At 40.0% G+C, this 24295-nt stretch overlaps 1 protein-coding gene across 4 annotated transcripts in view; it reads left to right on the top strand.

Moving 5' to 3' along the window:
- The window catches only part of LOC146553313 (receptor-type tyrosine-protein phosphatase mu), a 165115-nt gene extending 141742 nt beyond the window's left edge, over nt 1-23373 (top strand). For 2 of the 4 annotated variants that reach the window (XM_085253206.1, XM_085253203.1), the window contains 11 exons: nt 7656-7753; nt 10039-10155; nt 10797-10951; nt 12226-12361; nt 14376-14525; nt 14860-15033; nt 15899-16030; nt 18773-18898; nt 20178-20341; nt 20530-20665; nt 22426-23373. In XM_085253206.1, coding sequence (XP_085109332.1) covers nt 7656-7753; nt 10039-10155; nt 10797-10951; nt 12226-12361; nt 14376-14525; nt 14860-15033; nt 15899-16030; nt 18773-18898; nt 20178-20341; nt 20530-20665; nt 22426-22479 — 1442 coding nt within the window. In that variant the 3' untranslated portion in view covers nt 22480-23373. The remainder of the gene's footprint in view (nt 1-7655; nt 7754-10038; nt 10156-10796; nt 10952-12225; nt 12362-14375; nt 14526-14859; nt 15034-15898; nt 16031-18772; nt 18899-20177; nt 20342-20529; nt 20666-22425) is intronic. The other 2 variants (XM_085253204.1, XM_085253205.1) reach the window with 2 other exon arrangements.
- Nucleotides 23374-24295: the final 922 nt, after the last annotated feature.

Genomic DNA, 24295 nt, shown 5'->3' with positions numbered 1-24295 from the left:
AAATGAGGGAGTAGTCTTCCTCTCTCCCCCAGTAAAGTTTTTCAGTGAATGACACTTCCACTCAAGTCCACTGGGACCAGCAGTAGCTCAGGAAAATGAGACCCGCAATACTGCTGGATAAGCTAAAAAATCTTTGTCATAAATTGGTTGTGGAGGTGGGTTGCGGTGTGCTTAATATGGCAGACAGGTGGGATAACGTTGTCCCCGTTCTATAATGCTATAAACTACAATGACACTCATTAGTTTGGGGTTTATTGACGAGTCCCTTTGCTCTGTCAAGGTGACAATGGCAGGTAGAACAGCTGTCACTCCATAAAAGCCTCATCACCCAAGCTCTGCTCCTCATTATGTAGGTCAGTCTCTCATCCAGAGCTTCTTTTTTTCTGCAGCAATACAATAACTGTCTGTCAGTAATTCTCTAACTGCAGCTCACCTACTTAGCAGATTGAATGTGTGCATGCACCTCAGCCCTCCCATATTGACGCCTCGCCTCTGTCCATTATTATGTCCTGCAGATCGCTTTAAATACTGATCTGACATGAGCTTCCTTCTAGTGGAGACTGAATTACACTGACACCGGGGATGCAAACAGCTGCGATAACCCCCTGCATCCTCTTGGTGATGTGGAAAATATTCATGACATGGGAAAGGGTTCAATTTCATCAAGCTTTCCCCCTCCGGTCTTCTCCGCTTTCCCCTCCTTCACAAGCAGCAAATGTCACCAGGAGCCCAAAAGTTTTATTATTTACAGGTTAACATCTCAAAGCCCAGCAGGGGAGGTGTGGGGTTGGGAGATGGGAAGAGAGAGAGAGCAAATCAATGATAAGCGAGTGTACATTATGCCACAGCCTGCCACATGTAATATTAATGGGCAAGAGGGGAACATCACCTGCATGTTTGTCTGTGAGTGTCTGTGTGAACATGTTGATCAGAAATTTTTTGCCGTACCTGGCTTGGGGATTCTACAGCTGTCACACTCTTTGCTTCTGAGGAGGTGCAGGCCTAGTCCCAAAACACAGCATCAGCTGCAGCAGCGTTAGCTCTCTGACAGCTGGAAGTGAAGCTCCTACTTGTGTTCTGCCTCTGTGAAGTGCCTCTTCCAAACTTCACCAACTAGGCACCACACACTCTGTACTACAAACAGTGCGCTCTGCTTGTATTCTTCAAGTGAGCTCTCAGACTGATTTCTCTGAAAATATTCTGTGGCCTAGTCTTTGAGAATGTAAGCTTTCCCCTCGGTACAGCTAGCTATCAAGATTATTTGTTTGTGTCGAAAGTGATTTTTTTTTTTTTAATAGTGTTTGTTTGTTTGTTTTCTTGAGACTTTATTTTTTTATCTTAAAGGTACCAGAAATTAATTTTGATTGCCTGAATCTGTATTTTAAAAAGATTGTTCAAATTTGACAGTACTGCCACACTTGCTCTCTTGAACAAAAGCCAAGAGGAGGTTAGCAATGGTTAAGTACAGTGCTGTGCAAGTCTTAAGTTACCACTGATCTCTTTATAGTTTCTTTGGAAGAAGCCAGGCTTTCTCTGTTTTGTTTTGTTTTTTTAGTTTTGTGAGAAATAGTTCTCCAAGCGTTTCTAAAGGTCTTTCAAAGGTTTTCTTTGGGCACTGAATACATTTTTTACTCATTTCAGTCCAGTCCTTGTACCCGACAATTTTCAGAGAAATGTTTTTGTTAAGCATCTTAGCACTGGCCTATGAATAATTCAAGCATAAAAAGGACCTAACTCAGGGGATGAACCACTTCTGTGTCTATGCATAACAAAAAAGTTGGCAAAGAACCAATTTTAAATTCTAACTTTAGGCAATTTTTTACAATTTCCACGTTAAAATGTTCCCATTTCTTTAGTTGACAGGCATAAAATCGTGTTTTTATGGCAAGCCTAAAATACTATCTACTGATTGACCAGCATCTGAAAGTCATGTTCTTAAGAAAAAATCCATCAAAGATCTGGCACAGGATCTGAGAGATGCATCTGCCCCTTCAGTTGATTTATCTGCTGTTGTGAGTCCTCATCATAAATGGTCTTAGTCGAAGGGCAGTTTTGAAAAAGCCATTCTTCAAGAAGAGAAACTATGAGGAATGGCTTAGGTATCCCAAATTACACAATAGCAGCTCTGAAAATCAGTAGCAGCAGAGCTTGTGGAGTGATGGAGGAGGTCAGGTACAAAAAATGAGTGTTTACAGAACAACAATGTGTAAAACACGATGTGGGCTCTGTAATCATTTAGAGCTGTGTTTCAGCCAGTGGTGTTGATGGTCTTGTTAAATTTGGTGGACCTGTGAACACATAAAAGTAACGAGATCTTGATCCAACATGCAGGTTCATTCAGCATCCCAAACATGCACCTATAACTTGGCAGGAAAACATACCATTGAACACCATCAGTCTTTGACCTCCCTTGAACTCAGTGTTATTAACAAAAGGCAAACAAAAGGCCAGCATCCAAAGAAGAGCTTCAAGTGTCTTCCAGAAGCCTGGAGAACTATTGTTGAAGACTACAGAAAAAAGATGTTGAAGAATAAGATACCAAAATATTCACTTTAAAGTTTTTTAGAATTGCTTTATATACAGCATTTCCATGGATATATGCACGTTTCAATACATTGCAGCACATCTTTCCCATTTTCCTAGAAAAATATAAAGAAATGAGAGGGGGGTTCAAGACTTTTCCACAGTACTGAATAGCATATACACTGGAAACAAGAGGAAAATATCTGGTCTCATTCAAATATTCAAAGTTTAGCTGCCACCACTTTAAGAGAACACTAACCAACACACTGAAACTTCGTGTAAAAAGGACGACTTGTTGCCAATGAATTGATTCACCTCACAACTCAAAGCTGATGTTCTTCTCACAAGCCAACTGCATGTGCTATTTCTTATCTGGCACCCGTGTAATCCAGAAAACATGATTCCTATTTAATGTAAATAACTGTCACAAGCATCAACAGCAAACATGAACATTGTGGTTAAGGTAATGAGGGGGTTCTGGTTAAAATTTGCAATGCGCTCACAGTATCATGCTACAGAATAAAGAAAAGAAAAGCCTGAACCTGTCACCCTTAAAATAGAAAACAAACTGTACTGATGGAAGTGATTTCTTTCAGGACGACAGCGTCCTATCAGCATCAGATACAAAATGTAAGTGAATGTTTTTATGCAAATTAAAATACGACATTTTTGCTAGTAGAATTGGCTGTCACCAAATCTAAAGACCATTGAGTGACTTTGCAAAGTAATATTAAACAGTGCTTATGAAACAATTGTGTTCAGTGGCTTCAGTAGAGTTACAGATACTTGGAGAATCAGTCAGTCAAAAGTGCAGCAAAGACATTCAGGCTGCATGCTGTGGCCCAGCACCGCCTATGGCTAAAGAAAAGAGGTGCTTTCTAGACATTTTTTAACTTACTGAAACAGGTTTTTGCGAACTCGATAATATAAAAGCTCCACTTTTACAGCTCATTGACTGCAGTGGCACATGTCAGCTTACAGCAGCAGAAATCTAGGATTTTAAAAGCATGCTATTTTTCAATGGAGATTGGTTAAGAAACCAATGAGTCTAAAATAAATTCTTTCCTCAACATTTGAAGCTGTTCACCCGTTCTGTGTGAAAGTTGTCAAATCAACTGTGTTAGCGATTCCTTTGTTCTTGTATATCTACTTATCAAGAAGCACACTCACTTCCTCATGGGTGTCATCAAGTTACAGTCCAGGAAGCTATCTGTACCCATTCTCCATCTCTGCATTCACAACAAAGCATAAATTGGTTGGCTTAAGCTTGGCAGGAGCCTCCCATTGGATGGTTTATCATATAATGCCAAGTAGTATTGTGTTACTGAAGTCCTACACACCAGCTGTCCTGCTTCTCATTCTTCCTCTCCCAAACTTCTCAGCAATGTGCATCTTTCCTCAGGGACAAGTGTGGGAGGTAGCGGAGTGGGTGGCTCAATCAGGTTGGGTAGTTATCGTAGAGACGGAAACTGAAGTCCTACAGTTAAATCGAGATATACCACCACATGCAAAGCACAGGAAGTAGGGGAATACAGATGGAAGTTATGGAGTAGCCTTGTTCCAACTCTCTAGCTCTCTAGTTGATAGATCCTATTTGTATTTTTACTGTAAAAGCACAAACAGGATGGAAATGTGTTCGCAGAAATGATGGTTGGTTTTGAATCATTTGTTTTTGTTTTTCCATTTCTTTAAAAAGTCTTTAATTTAATTTATCTGCTTTTAGAAATAGATGTTTTTAAACTCTGTCAAACAGTATTGCACAATTAAATGTATGACAGTGAGGATGTGTTTAGGCACCCCACTAAGCAGATCAAACATGGCTTGATCAATCAAGTGAATAAAATGGTGATGACACTTTGTTGATGTCCTGAGGGAAATTAGGTTGTTGCAGAAGGCGTAAGTCAATAAGAAGCACAAACAGCACAATGATAGGATCCAGGAACTGCTGCAGCTCCTCATACTAAGGCAAAACAAATTAGTAACAATACAATAGAAATATTCAAATGTGTTTTTATACTAGATTCTATTTTAGCCCGTAATGATTTCATAATCGCTGTAGTTCTTCATTAAGGTTTCCCAAATTGTTGTTAATTTCTTTTAATTGTGTAGTTAGTGGTTTTATGATCATGGCACTCAAGCCAGATACGAAAGCCCGTATAGCTATGCAGTAGGGAGAACAACTCTCTTCATGCCCACCTTTGTTGTTGTTACTGCTTTTTATATAGATCTTTCCCTGGGTGTCCTAGTGATCTAGTGCTTACAGCTGCAGGAGGCATAAATCCAAAAAGTGAGATTTTTTTTTAAATAGGAAAACCTTTTCCTGCTACTATCCTCTCCCTTCAAGGCCATGCACATGTTCTTTATACACACTAAAAATAATGCTTTTGGCTGCATAGGGGATCTGAACCCTACTTTCCCAGGTGAAAGTCATCTGCATAACCCACAACACAAATTTCCCCAATGACTTTTTCGTTTTTTCTACTTTGTACTGCTCACCTTATCTGGTGTACAAGTCCTCTGCTTAACCAAAGTGTTGTGTCATGGACTAGACTCTTTAATTTACTACTAAAGTGAAAGGAGGTGTAATGTGCTTCCAGAGTAACCAACAATATCTACAATATGCTAAAACTTTTATGTGTTCCTTAAGATACCTTTAGGGTACATCACAGGTCAAAGTATCCTTGTTTCCTAACTGGATAACAGTTGTTCAAATTTGTATGAAATTAAGTGTATCCTTATGCTTCCATAGGAATTGAGAATGTAAGTAGCAGCCAGGTGCTGCTAATCAAATGCACTTCATGAATTCTCTCTAGAGCAACATGGCTAATGTTTATCAAGTTACGGCTGAAGAAGTTGTGGAAAAACTTCCTCTAAACAGATGAAACCAAAATGTGATGTTTGGTCATAATGCACCACACCATGTTTGGAGAAACTCAAATACAGCATATTGGCATAAATGCCCCATACCCATCATCAAGCACGGTGGTGGAGGGGTGATGATTTGGGTTTGTTTTGCAGCCACAGGGTCCTAGGCACCCGGAAGTCACTGAGTCAACCATGAACTGTTCTGTTTAGTAAAATATTCTATAGTCAAATGTGAGGCCATCTGTCTGAGAGTTTTGGGAACAGGACAATGATGCCAAGTATCACAGCAAATCTACAACAGAATCAAGGTGTTGCAATTGTCCAGCCAAAGTCCAAATGTTGTAAGAGAGCTGTGCATAAACAAATGACCTCAAACCTCAGTGAACTGAAGCAATGTTGTGAAAATTCCTCCATAATGATGTGAGAGACTTACAAAGCCATACAGATTTACTATTTTACTAATTGCTGATAAAGGTTGTTCTACAAGATGCTGAGTCGTGGTGCGTACTTTGTGCATTCCTGAGGAAAACTTTCTCTCTTTTTTCCTTTTCTTTCTTTTTCATGACTTGAGTTTTTACAGGTTTCAGTGGCCTAATGTTTATTAAATTTACCTGCCACATAAATGACAACGAAGAAAACGCCAGCAGCTTGTGTATCTGCCATGTTTTGTCTTAGCTTGTGCCTGTGTGTGTCTGCATAATTTGTTATGTCTCCAGGTAATTCGGGCCAACTCGGGAGAATGCACAGTTGTAGAGATTTGCATTCACTAATTAATTTGTCAGAAGTAATTTTTTTCTACTTGGTGCTTGATTAAAACTAATATTAATAATTTTAATTAACCAGAATAATAATTAAATTCAGCCCACAATTATTGCTCAGTGAAGTTTTAAATATTGGAGGCATTGACTGGCTCTCTGCTCATTTATTTTGATGTTCACCAGACACATTTGGGTCCGGTTCGGTGGAAAGGTTGGTGTTGAACAGATGAGATGTAGTGGTAATTACTTTGAGCTTTGCCATACACACGCATGTGCGGACGCACGGAGAACAGCAGCCGTTGGGCTCATATTTAAATTTGTGATTCGTTTTCCTTTCTCGTTTTCATCCGTGTTTAAGCTGTGTGTTGTAGAGTAAGCACTATGTGATGAATCTGATGTAGAAGCACCATGAATAAATTATACCTGACACGTCTTTCAGCGCTAGATCCGTGAAGTGAAAATGCCCTGTAAACTCTCTTGTTCCAATATGTCAGTAATACCACCAAATTTATGTTTGGAAGTTAATCTGAAGAAGAAGCTGACATTACTGATGAGAAAACATTACCCACAGTATGCACGTCAGCAGTAAAGCGCATTACCAAATTTAGTGATAGATGGTCCATTGTGGCAAACAAATTCTTCCACTAATAAATATGAAAATAAACTTGGAGACATGGAAACTTAGGTAATTGTTTTAAGGTACACAAATTTACAATCTGCCGCTTGCCTGTTAGAATGCATATTAGAGTTCAATGGTCCCCTGTTAGTCATTAGTAAACACTTACAAATGCTTTATTCTGCACTACCATATTCTACAACTACTGGACTATTATCTAAGCGTTTACCCTAGTGACCCTCTTGCATACTAATCATTGATAGTTACAAAGTTTTGTGCCTGTAAGGTGGTAATGCTACGAGTCCTTTCTCTGAAATGTCCGTTCTTATATAACAAAATGGCAAACTGCAAGTGTTAATATTATCCAAATAACCCTAAAATAACTCTGAATATATCTTGCAGTCTAAAGTGAGGCTCGCTCATAAATAATTCTGTAGCCTAAGACTTATTCTGCAGTAATTAGGAGGGGGAAACTCTTAGGTAATGGCCTCGTGGTTTAGGAATATGGCCATGCAAAATAAAAGTAGTAAGTGCACTTTATCGACTAATATGAGCCAACATACCACTAATAATAGCAATAATATGCAACTGATTATTGCTCATATATGAACCACTGAAGGTTATACATTAACGTGTTTTTGGATGAACCAGATTAACCAGATGTTTACAAGATGCCAAACTTGTAGTTTTTTAAAGGGTACTATTAATGTGTAACATGCGTTGAAGCCCACAGAGATTTGTTAGTAGTTAAGGGAAAGAGCTAGACTGCAATAAAACCTGACTGAAGCCTCAACACCCCAATACTTGTGTGAAGCTATTGTAAGATATTTAAGGTAGGTTTGGGGGGGAAAAAATATTTGTAAAATGTAATTTCCTCTCTATGTCTCTCCTAGGCCCCATGCAGGAGACGGTATTTGATTTCTGGAGGATGGTCTGGCAGGAGAACACTGCAGCTATCGTCATGGTGACCAACCTGGTGGAAGTGGGCAGGGTGAGTATTTATGACACGTTCACTTGAACTGCACATCTCAAATAAGATTACCTTGCCCCCAGTCGACTAACAGCCTGATTGTATTTCAAGGCAAACTGAGACACCTTTTGTTATTATCTTTGAACATCAGTCCCCAGATGTTTGTGTGCACGCACGCGCTGACTTAGTGAGGCGTGGGACTCGTGTGCCGCCAGCTCTTTTTTTTCATCTATCTGATCAGTGAGAAGTGAGAAGAAACTGATTGATGGCCTTCATTACCAGAGAGGCATCCAGGCGTCTGACTACTGTTTCATCTCAGTGGCTCTATAACAGGAGATTAGACTCCGCTGAAGCCGCCAGCTCCTTCCAAGCTCCTCCGAGCAGAAACATCTCTTAATGCTGTCCTCACTGGACAAAAGGGGACTGTTATTGAGTAGTGAGGACAGTTCATAATGTTCAAACTAATGGTAAAGCCTTGACTTTTCTTGTTCACTACAGCATGTGGCCTGCCTCGGGGGGGGGGGGGGGGAAAACCCAGAGCCCTGCTTCAGTCCTAATTTGTTCCACTTAACTCGCACTTTAGTTCCTCCTGGTTAGGTTATAATCAAGAGAAAATGAAGGTCTTAACATACAGTGTAATGCTTTGACTGCCACGGGATTTTTCTCTAAGAATTTTAAATACACTGAAAGCCCTTTTAAAAAGAGGCGCACCTTGATTTTGCTGATGTGCATTTTTGGTGGGGCTTAAATGTAGCAGAGCTGATAATGATTCATAGCCCCATCTCTAGGTACCTCATTAGGCCTTTCCTCTAGAGTAGCGGAGTCCAGCCCACCCCACCCCGCACCTTCTCCACACCTGCTTAGTACTCGGCGGGCCCCGGCCCTCAAACCGTCTGTTATATGATCCTTGTCCAATGGCGGGCGGTAGGCACAGTTGGTCACAGTGACGGTAGCTCCACAGAGGGCCCTATAAAATCACTCCACCGTATCACAGTGGGCCATCTGCTCGGCACAGTCACTGATGAACTCTGGGAAATCCTGGCACACACACACAGAAGCACACGCAGCCTCTCTCCCGCTGGTTTCAGACAGGGGGGCGGTGCTCGGCACACTTTAATGTACGAGAGATTTGGTTTGGAAGTCAGCGTGCTGATGTGTGTGATGAGGTGATGCTCCATGTGCTTCTTTTCTATACACTCTATCCATATGAGTGAAGACGTGTAAGACCTGTGCACGCTCGTCACGTGCTCATAAGTGTGCCCGCACAAAAGAACATCTGTGTCTATGCTGGCATATTTTAGCCCAAAGGCTAATTCCCCCCCAAACTAGGCGCCTGATAGAGTGATCTAATAAGGTAATGGCTTTTGCCTAACTCAATCTGGCTGGAAGCGGACGGTGGATTTGTGATTGTCATCAGGGATTAGTCATCAGGGGTGTCAGAGAGAGGGACCTCCAAGTCCCCCTCTGTCTGTGTCATTCCACAAACCAAAATCTCATTTCATTCGTAATCAGCACATAGACGCCAGGAATGAAAATTGAATCTACTTGTGGCTGATGTCGCATTTATACCTCATCAAAAATGATCATTCTCTGATATACCTCCGTGATCTCAATCTCTATTACCAGCCTTACTTCCCTCTGTATCAACAGTTTAATTGGGAAGGGGGGGGGGGGGTAATTTTGCGCTCTTATGATACCTAATACAAGTAATATTTCCAGTGGGGTGTTTTAGATTTCTGTTGGGAAATCTGTTTTAAACAGCTCAGGGTTTATTATTTCATATCAATATTGGATTGTCATTATATTTCCCTCATTTAATTGTTGTACACATTTTTTTTTTTATGTTTTATCCTATTTCACCACACTGGTAGTCAATTTTTTAAGGTGGAGAAATCACATACCCCCATTGCACCTACACTGTTCTGTTCCAGGTTTTTGCACAGTCCACCTTTAGACTCATTTTCACATTATCGACATGAGAATGAAAAAGCAATAACGTGCGAATGAACTCTCCCATCGATACATAAGATTCCCATTTACAGCAGATCCTTGACCGGGGGCCGAAACTAATATGAAGCAAATCTCATTTTGATTTGAAAGAAATGCTTCAAACGCTGAAATATCAGGTGGCAAATGGGGGCTAATGTTATGTGACAATTATCTTTATTGGAAAAAATGATGGCCTGGCAACTTGCAGAAATTCTAATATGAATGTGTGCAGTGAAGCATTGTGAATATAAATTCATTGCAGTTAGCATACAGCTTGTGAAGATGTTGTGTCAAACACTTGGTTTTGTCACTCTCAGGTGAAGTGCTGTAAGTACTGGCCTGATGATACGGAGATCTACAGAGACATCAAGGTGACACTGATAGAGACTGAGCTGCTGTCAGAGTATGTCATCAGGACCTTTGCTGTAGAGAAGGTACACTTTAACCTTTTAAACACTTTTTTCCAGTTATAAATACAGTCATAACTTTTCAGATGTAGCTTTCCTACCTGAATAGCTGGAGAAGGACATATATATATATAAGGCTTCTCTAGCACTTTATGACAATGTTTATTAAATAGATGGATGGATGTTTAACATATATTAATATGCAACCTAACCTAATATAACCTAATAGAATCATTTCTACCTCTCGATTTTTCTCTTTAACTATTGTTTATACCATATAAAAACTCCTAATTGTTACATTCTACTGTGACATTTTATAAAATCTTCAGGCAATATCCATTCAAAGAATAAACACAAATACTAATATAACATAGAGGAATATACTGTTCTTTATGGTACATGCAAAGTGCCCAGATAACTAATGCAGTGCATATTGTATAATATCAGCATGACAGATAGCTGCTACAGTAGGTGAAGACACATGGCTACACTGGCCTTAAACATCCTGTTCATCGCTAGATTAAACTTTGTACAAACCTTTCTTGGATCTTGATGAAGAGTGTGTTGATATTCAATTCAACCCGTATTTACTTTGGAAAGACTTCACACATCCATGTTCTTCTCACTACATTCTCTTTTGCTTTGTGTGCTTAAACTGTGTTCCTCAGAGAGGAGCTCATGAGATCCGGGAAATCCGACAGTTTCACTTCACTGGCTGGCCGGACCACGGTGTGCCATATCACGCCACCGGCCTTCTGGGGTTTATTAGAAGAGTCAAGTCCAAGACCCTGACCAATGCCGGACCCATGGTGGTTCACTGCAGGTTGGTGTGCACTCAGACGAAGAACTCTTCTTGATACTTGTGTTTTAGCTCTAACCCATGTGTACCTATTTTTGTGATTTGCGTATTTTTATACAATAGTCATTAGACTAATAGCGGCTCAATGCAGAAGTTACATATGTATAGCTAAGTACTGCCTTGTGGCTGGTATGTTACTTACGTTTTCATTCAGTCTTTTAATCCAAGAACTAGTCCCCAAAACTGGGTATTAGTAACTGGGACAGTATCCATGGAAAGATGTTGTGGTGTTAAGGTTTTTAAATATCATTTGCCATTTTTGGTGTTTATAGTACTGTGTACACAACAAGCAAATTTTGATTCACCTCTACTGTACTGTATATTGGGCTTAATGTACACTACAGTGTAGGTCACAATTATGGGATCGTAATAACTGCTAAAACATAAATCGTAATGTAACATTACATAAATGAGTGGTTTCCAACAATCCTTGTCAGGTGAGCTCACAAACCCCTTCTGTTTACCATTTATCATATTTACAAGCTTGGATAGCAAGTTAGCAAGCTAACAATTCCCATTATTTTTCCATCCTTCACAAACAGATATACATTTATCATTATGAAATTACCTTTTTATCCATTATGTTCAGCCAGTAATCATTTATTCATTTTGTTAGCAACTGTTAATCCATAATTTTAGCTTATGTTCAACTGGTGGCCCCATTTTTACAATAACCTTCATTGTTTTAATTCGTTTTAGCTAGCATTTTAAACTAGTTACATTTAGCTAATAGTGAAACAGTGTTTCAACTAGGTATATTTTAGAAGTTTCAGTGATTTGTTCACATTGTTAGCCAACAGTTTTTGCTGTTACTATTCCATACGTAGCTATTTAGTTTGTTTTTTATCTGTTTTTAGTAATTTAGGCATCCCTATTAGCTACATGCCACCTAAACCTAATGTTAGCTTTGCTGCTTCAACTTGTTCAGGTCCACTTAATTCTTTAATTAAATTGTAATTTAATTTTTTTTAATTTAGTTGAGCTGGTCTCCCTGTGGTGCTTGGTAATCACTGCATTAAATAGCCAATTTGAAACATAAGTGACCTCTGGGCACTCTTAATGTTGGCAACAGATCAAGTAAAGCTGTTGATGTGAAACCCTAGTGTGCTCAACTTTTTATTGTTAGGGAAATCATTTAATCTTATTCCACCTCATAAAAGTTATATTTCTTTAAACTTAAAGCAAAAAAAAAAACCAAACCTCACTTCTCATGAATAAAAATCCGTGTCTGTCCGCAGCGCTGGAGCCGGTCGGACAGGCTGCTTCATCGTCATTGACATCATGCTGGACATGGCGGAGAGAGAGGGCGTGGTGGACATTTACAACTGTGTGAGGGAGCTGCGTTCACGGAGGGTCAACATGGTTCAGACTGAGGTACTGTACGACTGGTTTAAACAGTTCTCCACAGAGACATCACTAAAATACAGAACTGCAGGACTGCAGCTTGACAGGTTTTGGTCTTCAAAAGTGGATTAACTAGAATCAATAAATAATTCTTAGATTGAGCCCCCTGCTTCTCTGGTCCTGAACAAATGCTGAGAATTCATACCAGCCAGAAGCAGTGTCATTAAAAGAATGTTTTATATTTGGAACAAATAAATCATCGCCTGTCATTTATTAGTCGTTAATTCTGCAGCTTAGGTGATCCACAAGAGGTTTTTAAGCATTTTCCCAGTGACTGATGAGGCTCATTATTTTTGTAAATGCTGTATAATACGGTAGTTTAATGTTTTCCTGTCATTCACTTTCAAGTGCCAGTTCAAGTGTAACATTTTTCTCAAACAAAGATATGTTCATTATGTAATTAAACAATCCAAATAATTAACATAATCTGATGTTAAGCAAGTGCTCTACTTGTTTTAGTTTGCTTTTAATATTATTTGAATTATATTCATATTCAAAGCTGGTATATTTATGTCTAGAACAGGAGTGTGGATTTTATTGTTACAATTCGCACTACTGTTACATTTTTAATGATAATTTCTCACAAAGGACGTTTACTGGAGTGCACACCCTAACTATTCCTCCAAGTGGTAAACACAAGTGCTTGGCAATATGCGTTGTAATAAAAGGGTTTAGAGTGTTGAGGATTTGGCTCATATTGATGGTTTCAAAACATCCCCGGCTCATCCTATAGTTTTACGCTGATGCGGACAACCGAAAGACTCTGTGCTTTCCTGAACACCGGCCATCTGGAGGTGTCCATAGTCTCGGTGAATGCATCATTTCACCGTAATTCCCTTTAAATCACAAGCGTCATTGGATTTAATGGGCAAATGTTTCATTGCTGACGTCCGGATTGGGATTTGAGCAACTGGAGACCAAAGGCTGCTCACCCTGAGTCACTCTCCTCAAGTTCAGTGACCTTCAAATTCTGTGTATGTGTCTATTTTCCCTCACAGGTGTTCTGGCTGGTTGGCACAGCTCCTCAGCCCCGCGGCCACACACCACCATCCTACCATGCTTTAATTTAACCACGGAAATGAAATGCTTTGTTGTTGTTTACATATTATGAGCTCAGATAAGCTCTATCAATCTGCGGATTGATAGAGCTGGTCTTACTGACCCAGGCAGGGATAGTCAAACTCTGAGGTCAACATTTCACATTCTGCTTTAGACTTAACAAATGGCAACACATGTTCCCCTTTCAATCTGTAAATCTGACCCCTGTGCATGTGTGTGGATTTTGGTACAAAGTGACAAGGAAGTGTCAGCTGGAAATGTCACTTCAGAATAGATTTGCATCAAGCTGTGTCGCCATGTCCACTGCTTGAGTGACTGACTGAGGAGGAGGAAATGTGTTACGATTTTATGTTTTTCTGACCGCACGCTATTGAGCACAGTGGGTGTTGGGTTTTTTGTTTGTTTGCTTGTTTTTGGTTTTATATAAGAACTCAACCATTAACCTTCCTGTGACGATGATAGCAATACTCATGAGGAAATCCTAACCTTGATAAGTTCACTGAGGTTTCATAGGATCCTAAAAAAACATGGAAAAGGTCAAGTCATTCATGAAAATATTTTCTGCTAGACTTCTAAATATTTTAAGGTTTTGAAAATGTCATACAATTCTGGGTTTTATAAGAGAATTAAATAAGCTGTGTACCAAAAAAATGCAAAAATATGTATTGTAACCTTTGAACAAAGACAATGACAAATATTAGACACAGAAACTGCCGTGGGGGTAAAGCATAATCCCAGTAAGGTCATGGAAAGGTCACTGAATTTTTCTAGCAAAAACAGAGGAAAACCCTGGCTCACATATTTCTGCTTATAGCAGTGGTAGAAATAAAAAATAAAACTTTCTTTTTTTGGGGGGGGGAGCTTGTCTTCTGTCATAAGTCATAGATGCCTGATGGATGCGCAATGAGGATGCTGTTTTTTTCAGGAGCAGTATGTCTTCATCCATGATGCCATTTTGGAGGCATGTCTCTGTGGCGACACCACCATTCCTGCGAGTCAGCTCCGCTCCGTCTACTACGACATGAACCGCCTGGACCCGCAGACAAACTCCAGCCCCATTAAAGAGGAGTTCAGGGTGAGGAGCTATTTAACGTAATTAGACACATACAGTGTGTGCAAATTCATGATGACACATTATCTGAAGCACGAGGCTGCTTTAAACAAATTCTGTGCATAAACGTACTTTATATAAATAGGTGATGCATCTAATGTATAGTTATATGAAATGCGCCACCCCACTCTAAGTTTTATCCCAGTCACTTCAGGGGAGTCGGAGCTTTCACTAATGTAACTGATCAAAGAATTGCATTGTTAATTACCATATCGGGAGATAATTAGCGCACTCAAAACCCAAGTGCCTACCTTCCTGCGTCAGTATGACACCATGTAATTCTGCTTCAATCTCAAAGACACTCAATATGGTGACTCCCACGCTGCGGGTGGAAGACTGCAGCATCGCCCTGCTGCCTAGAAACCACGAGAAGAACCGCTGCATGGACGTCCTGCCTCCGGACCGCTGCCTTCCCTTCTTGATCACCATTGACGGCGAGAGCTCCAATTACATCAATGCCGCTCTGATGGATGTAAGGGTCAAACATTTTACACTTTTAAGTCTGTCTGCTTGCATGCTGGTTCAGATCATCTTGCTGATTTCATCGCTGTAATTTTAAAGTGGTAAAGTAGCACTGAATCACAAATTGGTGAAACTGCAGCTGCCTGTATTTGTGTATTGGAACCTTAAAATGTTGCTGATTTGAAAGCAGGGATTTTGCATTTTTTTTTCGTAGAAGTAAGACCTACGACATGTTGGTATTTCAGCCTGCTATACAATGCTGATTTTTATGTGACTTTTAAATGTTGCTAATTTTTATAAAGAGTATAGTAAGTCAAAATTCAGATTTAAGTCTTGCAATCTTGACTTGAAATTTACTCATTGAGACTTTTAACTTGGACTGCAGCCACCTAGGACTTACTTGAGTTAAGAGCTTCTGCCACAGAATTAAGACTTCACAACATCTCTGAATCGCTGTCACTTCTAATTAAGCACTTATCTGTCAGTATCTAAGAAACATCAAAGGAAACAATTGAAAATGCTATGTCTAGCAATTCTTAAGGGGACCTAACAAAGAACACCTTGACAAGGTACATGCTCGCTGATGGACTTTTTGGCTCCTGCTGGGATTGAGCAGGTGACCTTTCAGGTACAGGATTGTCTCAGTCCCCACTGGGCTACATTGGGGAGCCAGAAACCACATTAAAAGTGCTCTGTCCTAAAATAATCTCCCTAGACATGGAATCTCCATTAGAAAACTGCTCTCAGCAGGAAGTCTGGTTGAGAGACGGAGGTCGTTTTAGAAATGGTTTTATTCTTGACAGTGTTGCACAAAAGCATGCACTTGGTCTATTCAGCATCAGCTCTTTCTTTTTCTTCTTCTTCCCTCCCTCCAGAGTTACAAGCAGCCTTCTGCATTCATAGTGACACAGCACCCATTGCCAAACACAGTAAAGGACTTCTGGAGATTGGTGCTGGACTACCACTGCACATCCATAGTAATGCTCAATGATGTCGACCCAGCACAGGTAAACCCGACCCAGTACATTTGCTTAAATAAATAGCAAGCACATGAAATCCTGAAGGAAGAATTTTAATGCAAGAATTTTACTCACAAACAAATGAGACATGAGTTCTTTCATGACAGTTTTTTTTTTTTAATCTAAAAGTTGCAAAAAGGACATTGATGGGAACCGATTGAATGATTACATTTCACAAACCCAGGGAAACCCCGAGGGATGTATCTATGTTAGAGAAACTATATATTTGTATGAATACTGAATATGCTTGAAATAAGGTATATACTGCAGAGTGGAAGGAATAGGACTTGCTGTAAAAGTAGACGAAGAAAAGAAGGCCTGTGGAAGAGACTCCAGATTTCTCAGCCCGAGGCTCTGTCATAACACCCGGGGATCAAAGCCTGAAGCCAGGCTGCTCTCCCCATCCAAATCCCCTTTCCCTAGGTGACTGGCTGGATAGAAAAGGCCTTTCATTCAATATTCTCACTGTAGCCAGCCCGTCAGCAAGCCAAGAAAGCAGCGCAGGTGGGAAGGTAGGAAGGGGGTGGGTGGAGGTTGAGGAGTAAATGAAGGCGAGGGAGGTTTACCATCTTCTCCATCAACATCTTTGTTTTTGCATCTGTTGAATTTGTCAAGTTTTGATGGGCTCTAAAAGGAAGGCGGAAAGCGGTGCTTAAGCTGCCACACAGACAGCATATGTGCTTCTGCTTTTGTGTGTAAGAGACACAAAGTAAGCAACTATTTCCATGTCCGTCCGGATTCCCGTGTTGAGGTCTGTTATTTGCATTTCTCCAAGATGGTCCCTTTTTTCTCCCCCTTGATTGTTTATGACTGTGGCATGCATTTGTGACATGACATGTCTGTCAATGTGAGACATGTCCATCTGTGTGTAAGCTTCCATTTGTCTGATTTAGAGCTCTGAGGCTGGCGACTGGCTCCACAGGTGCAAGTTCTTAACTGGGCTTTCTCTCATAAAGGAGCGGAAATGGAGGGGTTTTTACTGCTTTTGCGAGGCCATCCTAGAGGGTTTCTGCTCAGTGCACAAGAACAGTCAGTCTTAATATTGATAACTGCCACTTAAGACTTGTAATTAGAGTTAACTGCTGATTAGTGTTTATTTGAAACAATCTATTGATTGAATATTGATTAATCAGTCTTTTACTGCAAAACCCAAGGTAGCATTGCTTTGTCCATCTGACACTGCAAGAGCTTGTAATTTGTTATTTTACAATAAGAGATCAGAAAGTCCATGCCCATTCCAAATTTGACTCGTCTCTTGTTCAGGGTCGACTGCTTATGAAACCCTGCACAGCCTCTAGGACGATTGGTATCTTTATCAGCCCCTCAAAGTCCTGGTCTGACACCCACTTGCTTATTTGCATCTGCAATTTTACCACATATCCAAACATTTGTGTCCACAATCACTGCTGATAAGAGCTGGATTTCTGACTATGCCCCAGATGCCAAACAGCGGTTTTCAGAGAATGAAGCGAAGAGAATAAATGTCCTCGCCTAAAGATTGAGCATCAAGTCAGAGTTTACATATGAAGGGCTGTTTACCATAAATGCCTCCCTAGGGTCAGAGAAAGGCATGTGAGAAGGAAGATGATTTAAGGGCACTCTATGCCGTAGCAGTGCTAGCATGACACTGTTGGTCCATTCACATTGCATTGAAAAGGCCACAGCAACAAATCTTCACTCTACATCCACCCTACTTGCCAGATTTCCCAGCCTATCACTTTGTTCTCTTCCCCAAAAATAAAAGTTGAATGGTGACTATTTTGACCCACTGGTGGAGATCCAGACACGTTATAGACAAACAAGTGCAGCTATTTAGAACAAGACATCCGCAGAGTGATTTAAAAGCAGTGTCAGCGCTAAAAGTGGTACAAAACTACCCAAGGAGACAGCCTTGAGTGGAAATGGGTGTGGCCACAGACCTTTTTTAACTGTCTCTTGCAGCTTCAGCCTAAACATATAAAGTTTATTTGGCTGGAAATGATGTATGTTAAAAGGATGGAATAATTTTGCTGAAGATGAAATTTGTCAAGTTTGTTGGTGTGAAATGTTTAGCCGCTTGGGCTGTAGGAATATACCAGAAAAAGGACAGGAACAATACATTTCTTTCATCAAAAATACAGGCAATGAATTATCTTTCCATCAATCAATCTTTTGATGATCTTGCCTTTGATGACATTTTTCATCTTAGACATGAATCAATTTTTTTAAACTGCTTTTAAGGAACAAAGAATGTGCATGTTTTCTAAAGAGGGGCAAAAGAATTACCCAAAGATTTTGAGAAATTTCAGTTGGATTTGTTGAACAAAGGGTTAGTTGATTAGGAGAAAGCTCCCAAACTTGGAGAACACCTGTGTTTAGTTTCTGCAATATCAAAAAAAAAAAAATTTTGTATTGAATGTTCTCAAATTTAAAAAAAAAAATGTTCAATGTTCAATTTTAAAAAGAAAAGTACTTTGTATTGAATGAATTCACCTCTTTTGACTCTGCCTATTGTACCGTGTCACTTTGCCTTCAGACTTAATTTTTTTTTTTTTTGCAAGTGTATAAAAGGAGCTGACATCAGAGTCACAGTCTTTAGTCAGTATAGTTTGGATCTGAAACTAATAAGTCATCTTTCCTTTTCTTGTGTTTCCCTTTGTTGATTTGTCTGCGTGCTGGTGTACATGCATTTCTCTATATATGTGTATGCGTGTGTGTGTGTGTGTATGTGCACATGCCTATTTGGTTTAGTTGTGCCCACAGTACTGGCCAGAAAACGGAGTCCACCGCCACGGACCCATCCAGGTGGAGTTTGTCTCCGCTGATCTGGAAGAGGACATCATCAGCAGAATATTCCGGATCTACAATGCGGCTCGGGTACGGTAACACAAAATGGACAAGCTACAAACAAAAAAAGCATTCTGTGTGATCAGCCTGATGTGTAGTTGTTGGGTTTTTTTTTTGTTTTTTTTCTGCTTTGCTGCCCATTTATTTGTAACTTTTGAAATTTGTTTGTCTTCCCTGCTGTGAAGCCAATTTATTCTGTGACTGCACACCTCACACGTCCCACTCATACGTCGGCCTGTCCGTTCAAGCTGTGCCACTGCACCAGTTGACTGGATGGAGGTGTGATTGCCACAAGTTAATTGTCTCTTAGACAGCTTGAGAAAATTGTCACATGTAGTTAAAAAAAAAGAAGCAGAAAACAGGTTTTCCCGTCAATTAACACATTTTGGGTTGAACAAGAACACGGCGATGCTGAACAAAAACTACCAACACATACTTCTTATAAGTGGAATCTAATGTATCCGCAGCACAATGTGCAACTTCTTTTTAAAGGTGACAGTTTCATTTGCATCATTTTTGAAGTGGCCAAAAGAGGATAAATTATTTCATGCAATGAGTCAGAAAAATCATAAAAAGAAAGACATTTGCTTTTATTTTGTGTCTCTCGTATCATCCTGTGACACCCTAGATTTATTTTGAAGTGAGCCCCATATTTAAATTATTTCTAATAAAGAAATAACTCTTGTTTTTTTTTAAATGATTTAAATAAATATCACAAATCTAGTTCACTTGCATTTTTCTGGAATCGTGAGCAAACCCTCAAAGAGAGATATCTCACAACATGGCGTGTACTGACCCTTTAACTTTGAGCTACCAGACATCACTGCACAGACAGGCACCTGACCCATGCCGGCATCACCTGCAGTCACCTGTGTAAGCTGTTTATCCCAACAGCCTGCTCTCTGTTGTCAATAATCGCTCCTCATATTAACGTGCTGTAACATCCTCTGGCCGGCAGAGGCACCTACAGCATGTTAAGTGCACTACAAGCTAATCACACATGATCGCGGACAAGTGTTATTGATCGATATGTCTGAGTGTGATTTAGAGTGTCTGTATCCTAGATTGCTTAACTATCTGTCTCCAGCAGCAACTGTGCTCATCTATCACCCTGTCTTATCTGCACGCTTATCTCTTCAGCGACTCCTCGCGCCCTTTAACCATCTCTATCCAGCCTCTGATGAAGCTTAGCTTCACCCTCCCTGCATCTTTACAGTCTGATTGCATCTTTATACAACAGCGATTAACTCCCTCCCCCCTACATATGTGTATTAACCTGGGATAACTGTTGTCCTTCCCCCCCCTCTAGCCTCAGGATGGCTACCGGATGGTGCAGCAGTTCCAGTTCCTGGGTTGGCCCATGTACAGAGACACGCCCATGTCCAAACGCTCCTTCCTCAAGCTCATTCGACAGGTGGATAAATGGCAGGAGGAGTACGACGGGGGAGAGGGACGCACTGTGGTCCACTGTCTGTAAGTTTCCAACTTCATTCCCTGCTGGTATTAAAAATGAAACATCTCCACCTACTGACTGAAAGCCTTCACTGCATCAAAACACACCTCAGCCCTTTGTGAGCCTTTAGTGTCAGCTTTAGCTTTCTTTTTGAACTCTTCTTGGATGACTTTGAAATTTTTAATTAACTTTTTTCTCACAACCATAGGAATGGAGGCGGCCGCAGTGGGACATTCTGTGCCATCAGCATTGTGTGTGAGATGCTTCAGCACCAGCGCTCTGTGGATGTTTTCCACGCTGTCAAGACACTGAGGAATAATAAGCCCAACATGGTGGACCTACTGGTGAGGGACACTGCAGGAGCTGGAAACTTGATATAAATGCAGTCTTCATAAATCAGAATATTGTTTTAAGTTTCTCACAGTACCAGTTGGGAATCTACAGCAATCTAGGTATAATGGCTGAAGAAGCAGAGAGAACAACATATTGTCTTTCTGCGCGTCCAAACTATCTCAGCCTTGGCTGTCTAACTTTCTCTCCAAAACACTCAACCTGTGCCGCCTCTGACGTACTCTTTTCTAAACTTGTCTGTTCTGGTCACTTCCAATAAAAATAGCAACATCTATACCTCTGCCAGTTCATCCTCCTGTCTTCATGTCAGTACCACCATCTCCAAACCACACATCATAGCAGGTCTCACTACTACCTCGTAAACCTTCCCTTTCACTCTTGCTGCTACTCTTCTGTCAAAAATCACCCCTGATATTCATCTCCACCCACTCCACTCTGCCTGCACTCTCTTATTCACCTCTCTTGTTCGCTGTCCGTTGTTTTGTACGAATGACACCAGGGATTTAAACTCATTAATCTCACAAAAAAGTAATTAAAAAAGCTACTTTCAGTTACTGCCTTAACTACATGGTGTCAACACAGCAGTGTTACCTTCAAATATTTCATTTGGCTTTACGCCCTTCCTGATATTTCCCAGTTTGTGTGTCCTGGGGCCTTTCACTTGTGCATTACAACTGACAGTGGACCTTTATGTATGATATTTTGGAACTAAAGAGCAAAATTATTTTACTTAATTATGACTTCAATAACTAACTATTTTGAACTTTTCATCTGATGCCTCCTCTCTGTAATGCGTGCATCAATGAATTCAATTCAGTTTTATTTATATAGCGTCAAATAACAACAGTCACCTCAAGGCCCTTTATATTGTAAGGTAAAGACTCTACAATAATACAGATCCCTCAACAATAAGATGACTCCCTATGAGAAAGCCCTTGGCAGTGACAGTGGGAAGGAAAAACTCCCTTTTAACGTGAAAAAACCTCCAGCAGACCCGCTCTGTAATTTTAACTTCCTCATTTTGCAAAGCTAGCTAGTGGGCTGTCTTGGATCATTTGAATGGCTACTTCTGGGCCCGTGAGTCGTAAGTTTGACAACTCTCAACATAAACTGTGGCAAGATGTCAAAATTCACTTATATTAATACAGCTTTGAAGCCTTCGTCACAGAAAACATCAAAAATCAGGAATCCAAAATCAAGAGGACACACTAAAAACACTCAGCTCCGGACCATATTAAATCAACTCATATTTATTCAAACGTTTTCCGCCAGTGGAAGAGGAAGTGATGCGTTATGCTGCTGCTTGTTGCAACTTTTATGAAGAAGAAGTATCTGACAGTTAGTTTCCTCTGCCGCTGAAGATTGTGAAGATGGTGATCGCACGATTAGGGGTCCATATATCTGCATCTGTGACGCGTATTCTATAGTGACAAGCAGTAAAGCAATAAAGTCAATACCTTCTCATCCGCTTGAATATGTCAGTTATTTATTAGTTTCAGTCTGGTGCAGAACTGAGATTGTTTAATGTGCCGAAAGCCTCGACTTTAAAGTCCCATTGATGTTTTGTCAGAGTTATAGGATTTAAATGGTATGATTATCAAACAAACAACAGGCCCTTTGGGAATAGCAAAAATCCCCAGAGGGCTTGTAGTATTCATTTATGACTTAGGAGACACTAACTTTATGACTTGGGAGACTCAGGCCAACTCCTGCACATCTCTAATGCCTCTGTCTGTTTCTTCTTTCCTGCTAGGACCAATACAAATTTTGCTATGAAGTGGCACTGGAGTACTTGAACTCTGGGTAACTTGGAGCTACCGCACCCAGCAGGACTTCTTAATTCGGGACATTACAGACAACTGCAGCTCACATGTGTGCATTATGCTAAGAGTGTGTGTTACCGACCCGACAAGAGTGACGTGCACACATGACCTCCTTTGACCAGCTCTCTTCCCTCTTCTTCTTCTCGATCTAGATGGGAAAGTTAGCAGAGTTGTACAGTGTTAAATATCATAGAATGTTTCAGTCACTACAAGCTAAGGAAGCCAGCAGAGGTGCAATGAGTTTTTTTTTTTTTTTTTTTTTTTTTTTAATCCTCTGCAGTGAGCAGCCTTCTCTCTGGATCCCTACTTTTCTCCGTCTCTGCCTGTAGTCCCGTGGTTGTTGCCTTGATCCGCATTGGACGACAAGCACTGAAAACACTCCAGTTTTCCGTGGAATGCGATACGCTGTACATAATGTAATGTGTCCATTTTAATCTCTCAGATTTTTGTTTCATGCAGTTCATTATTAAAAGTCATTAAATGCAGGAGCTCAAAGCCTAAATGTTACTAAATGTCCTGTAAATTTATGACTTTCGGATGACTATTGCTTCATACTGTATGTTGGGGACAGCTGGCTCACATTTGCTTACCTTATTTCCTGTGCAGGGATCCAAAGCTTTATTTGCACTTCCATTGAATTTCTTGTTGTGCATATTGTACATATTTCTGTAGATTATTTATTCGCGGTATGTACTTTTTTTGTGACTCGCAAGTAAGTGACAATCATATGTTCTATAGGTTTGGTTTATTGATTGTATTGTGTGCTTTTTTTTTTTTTTTTTTTTCAGTCATCTTGTATGACGGAGCAATTCCATTGTAAAAAAAGAAAACAAAACAAAAACAAAAAATGATTATATAAATGTATCTACAATATAAAAGGTGGATTATCTATTTTTGCCTCGTTTCTAAGGGGAGCTGGGGAGGATGGCATTAGGGGAGCATCTGTTGGAGAGATGAGGGCACTACAGGTGCTATCCAATGTTAGCTTTTTTATTTTATTTTTTATGATGATGATTTATCTTAACTTGTTTATATATCAGTTCAGTTTAAAGCACAGTCGCATGAATATTAAGATAGTTTGGTTGGTTTTGAGCAAATAGACGATGCCCATAAGGTTTCAGAGGAAAAAGAGATTACGGTAAAATGCTACAAAAATATAATATTAGCAATGATTTAATAGTTCAAAAGCTAATTATTTTTCTCATTTTTCACAGTCATCCCTAAAATGCTTTTATTAACGCGTTGGAATAGAATGGTTATATTTTGGGAGTCTTTATATACGTAACATACTGTGTGTATACAAAATAAAGATTATTCAAAGCCCTCTTAATAACACACAAATCAGCTGTGACAAAGCTCACTCTGAGAAACTTGTCATTTCTTTATTTTAACCTCCTAGGACCTGGCGTCCACATATCTGGACATCACATTTTGGGATTTCTAGACCAAAATACCAAATTTTTCTCTACAAGGGCCTGATATCCACTTACGAGGACATTATACTGCCACTGTTCTATCAAAGTTTCAAACGAATGTCCGCATATGTGGCTCTCATTTTTCTCAGCAACAAAAATTAGGTAAAACAAAAAAATCTGGTAATTCTTTGTTTTTACATTCATCAGGTCCCAATCAGCCCAAATAGCAAAGGAAAATTCAAAATGCATCCCATGAAAGAGTTCGGGTCTTAGGAGGATAATATGAACTTCTGTCCTGTACATTCATGGTCATAACTTTCATGAACTTTTGTGCAGTTCGTCCCACATGAGATCTCCTGTGATGGGGGGAAAAAAACATATTTTA

The sequence above is a fragment of the Mchenga conophoros genome, linkage group LG18 (assembly GCF_057382185.1).
Source record: "Mchenga conophoros isolate Kocher_MC1m ecotype Shallow Benthic linkage group LG18, M_conophoros_male_GT1.1, whole genome shotgun sequence".
In the NCBI taxonomy this organism is placed as follows: Eukaryota; Metazoa; Chordata; class Actinopteri; order Cichliformes; family Cichlidae; genus Mchenga; species Mchenga conophoros.
Note: the sequence above shows the minus strand (reverse complement) of the source record. Positions and strands in the feature narration are given on the sequence as shown.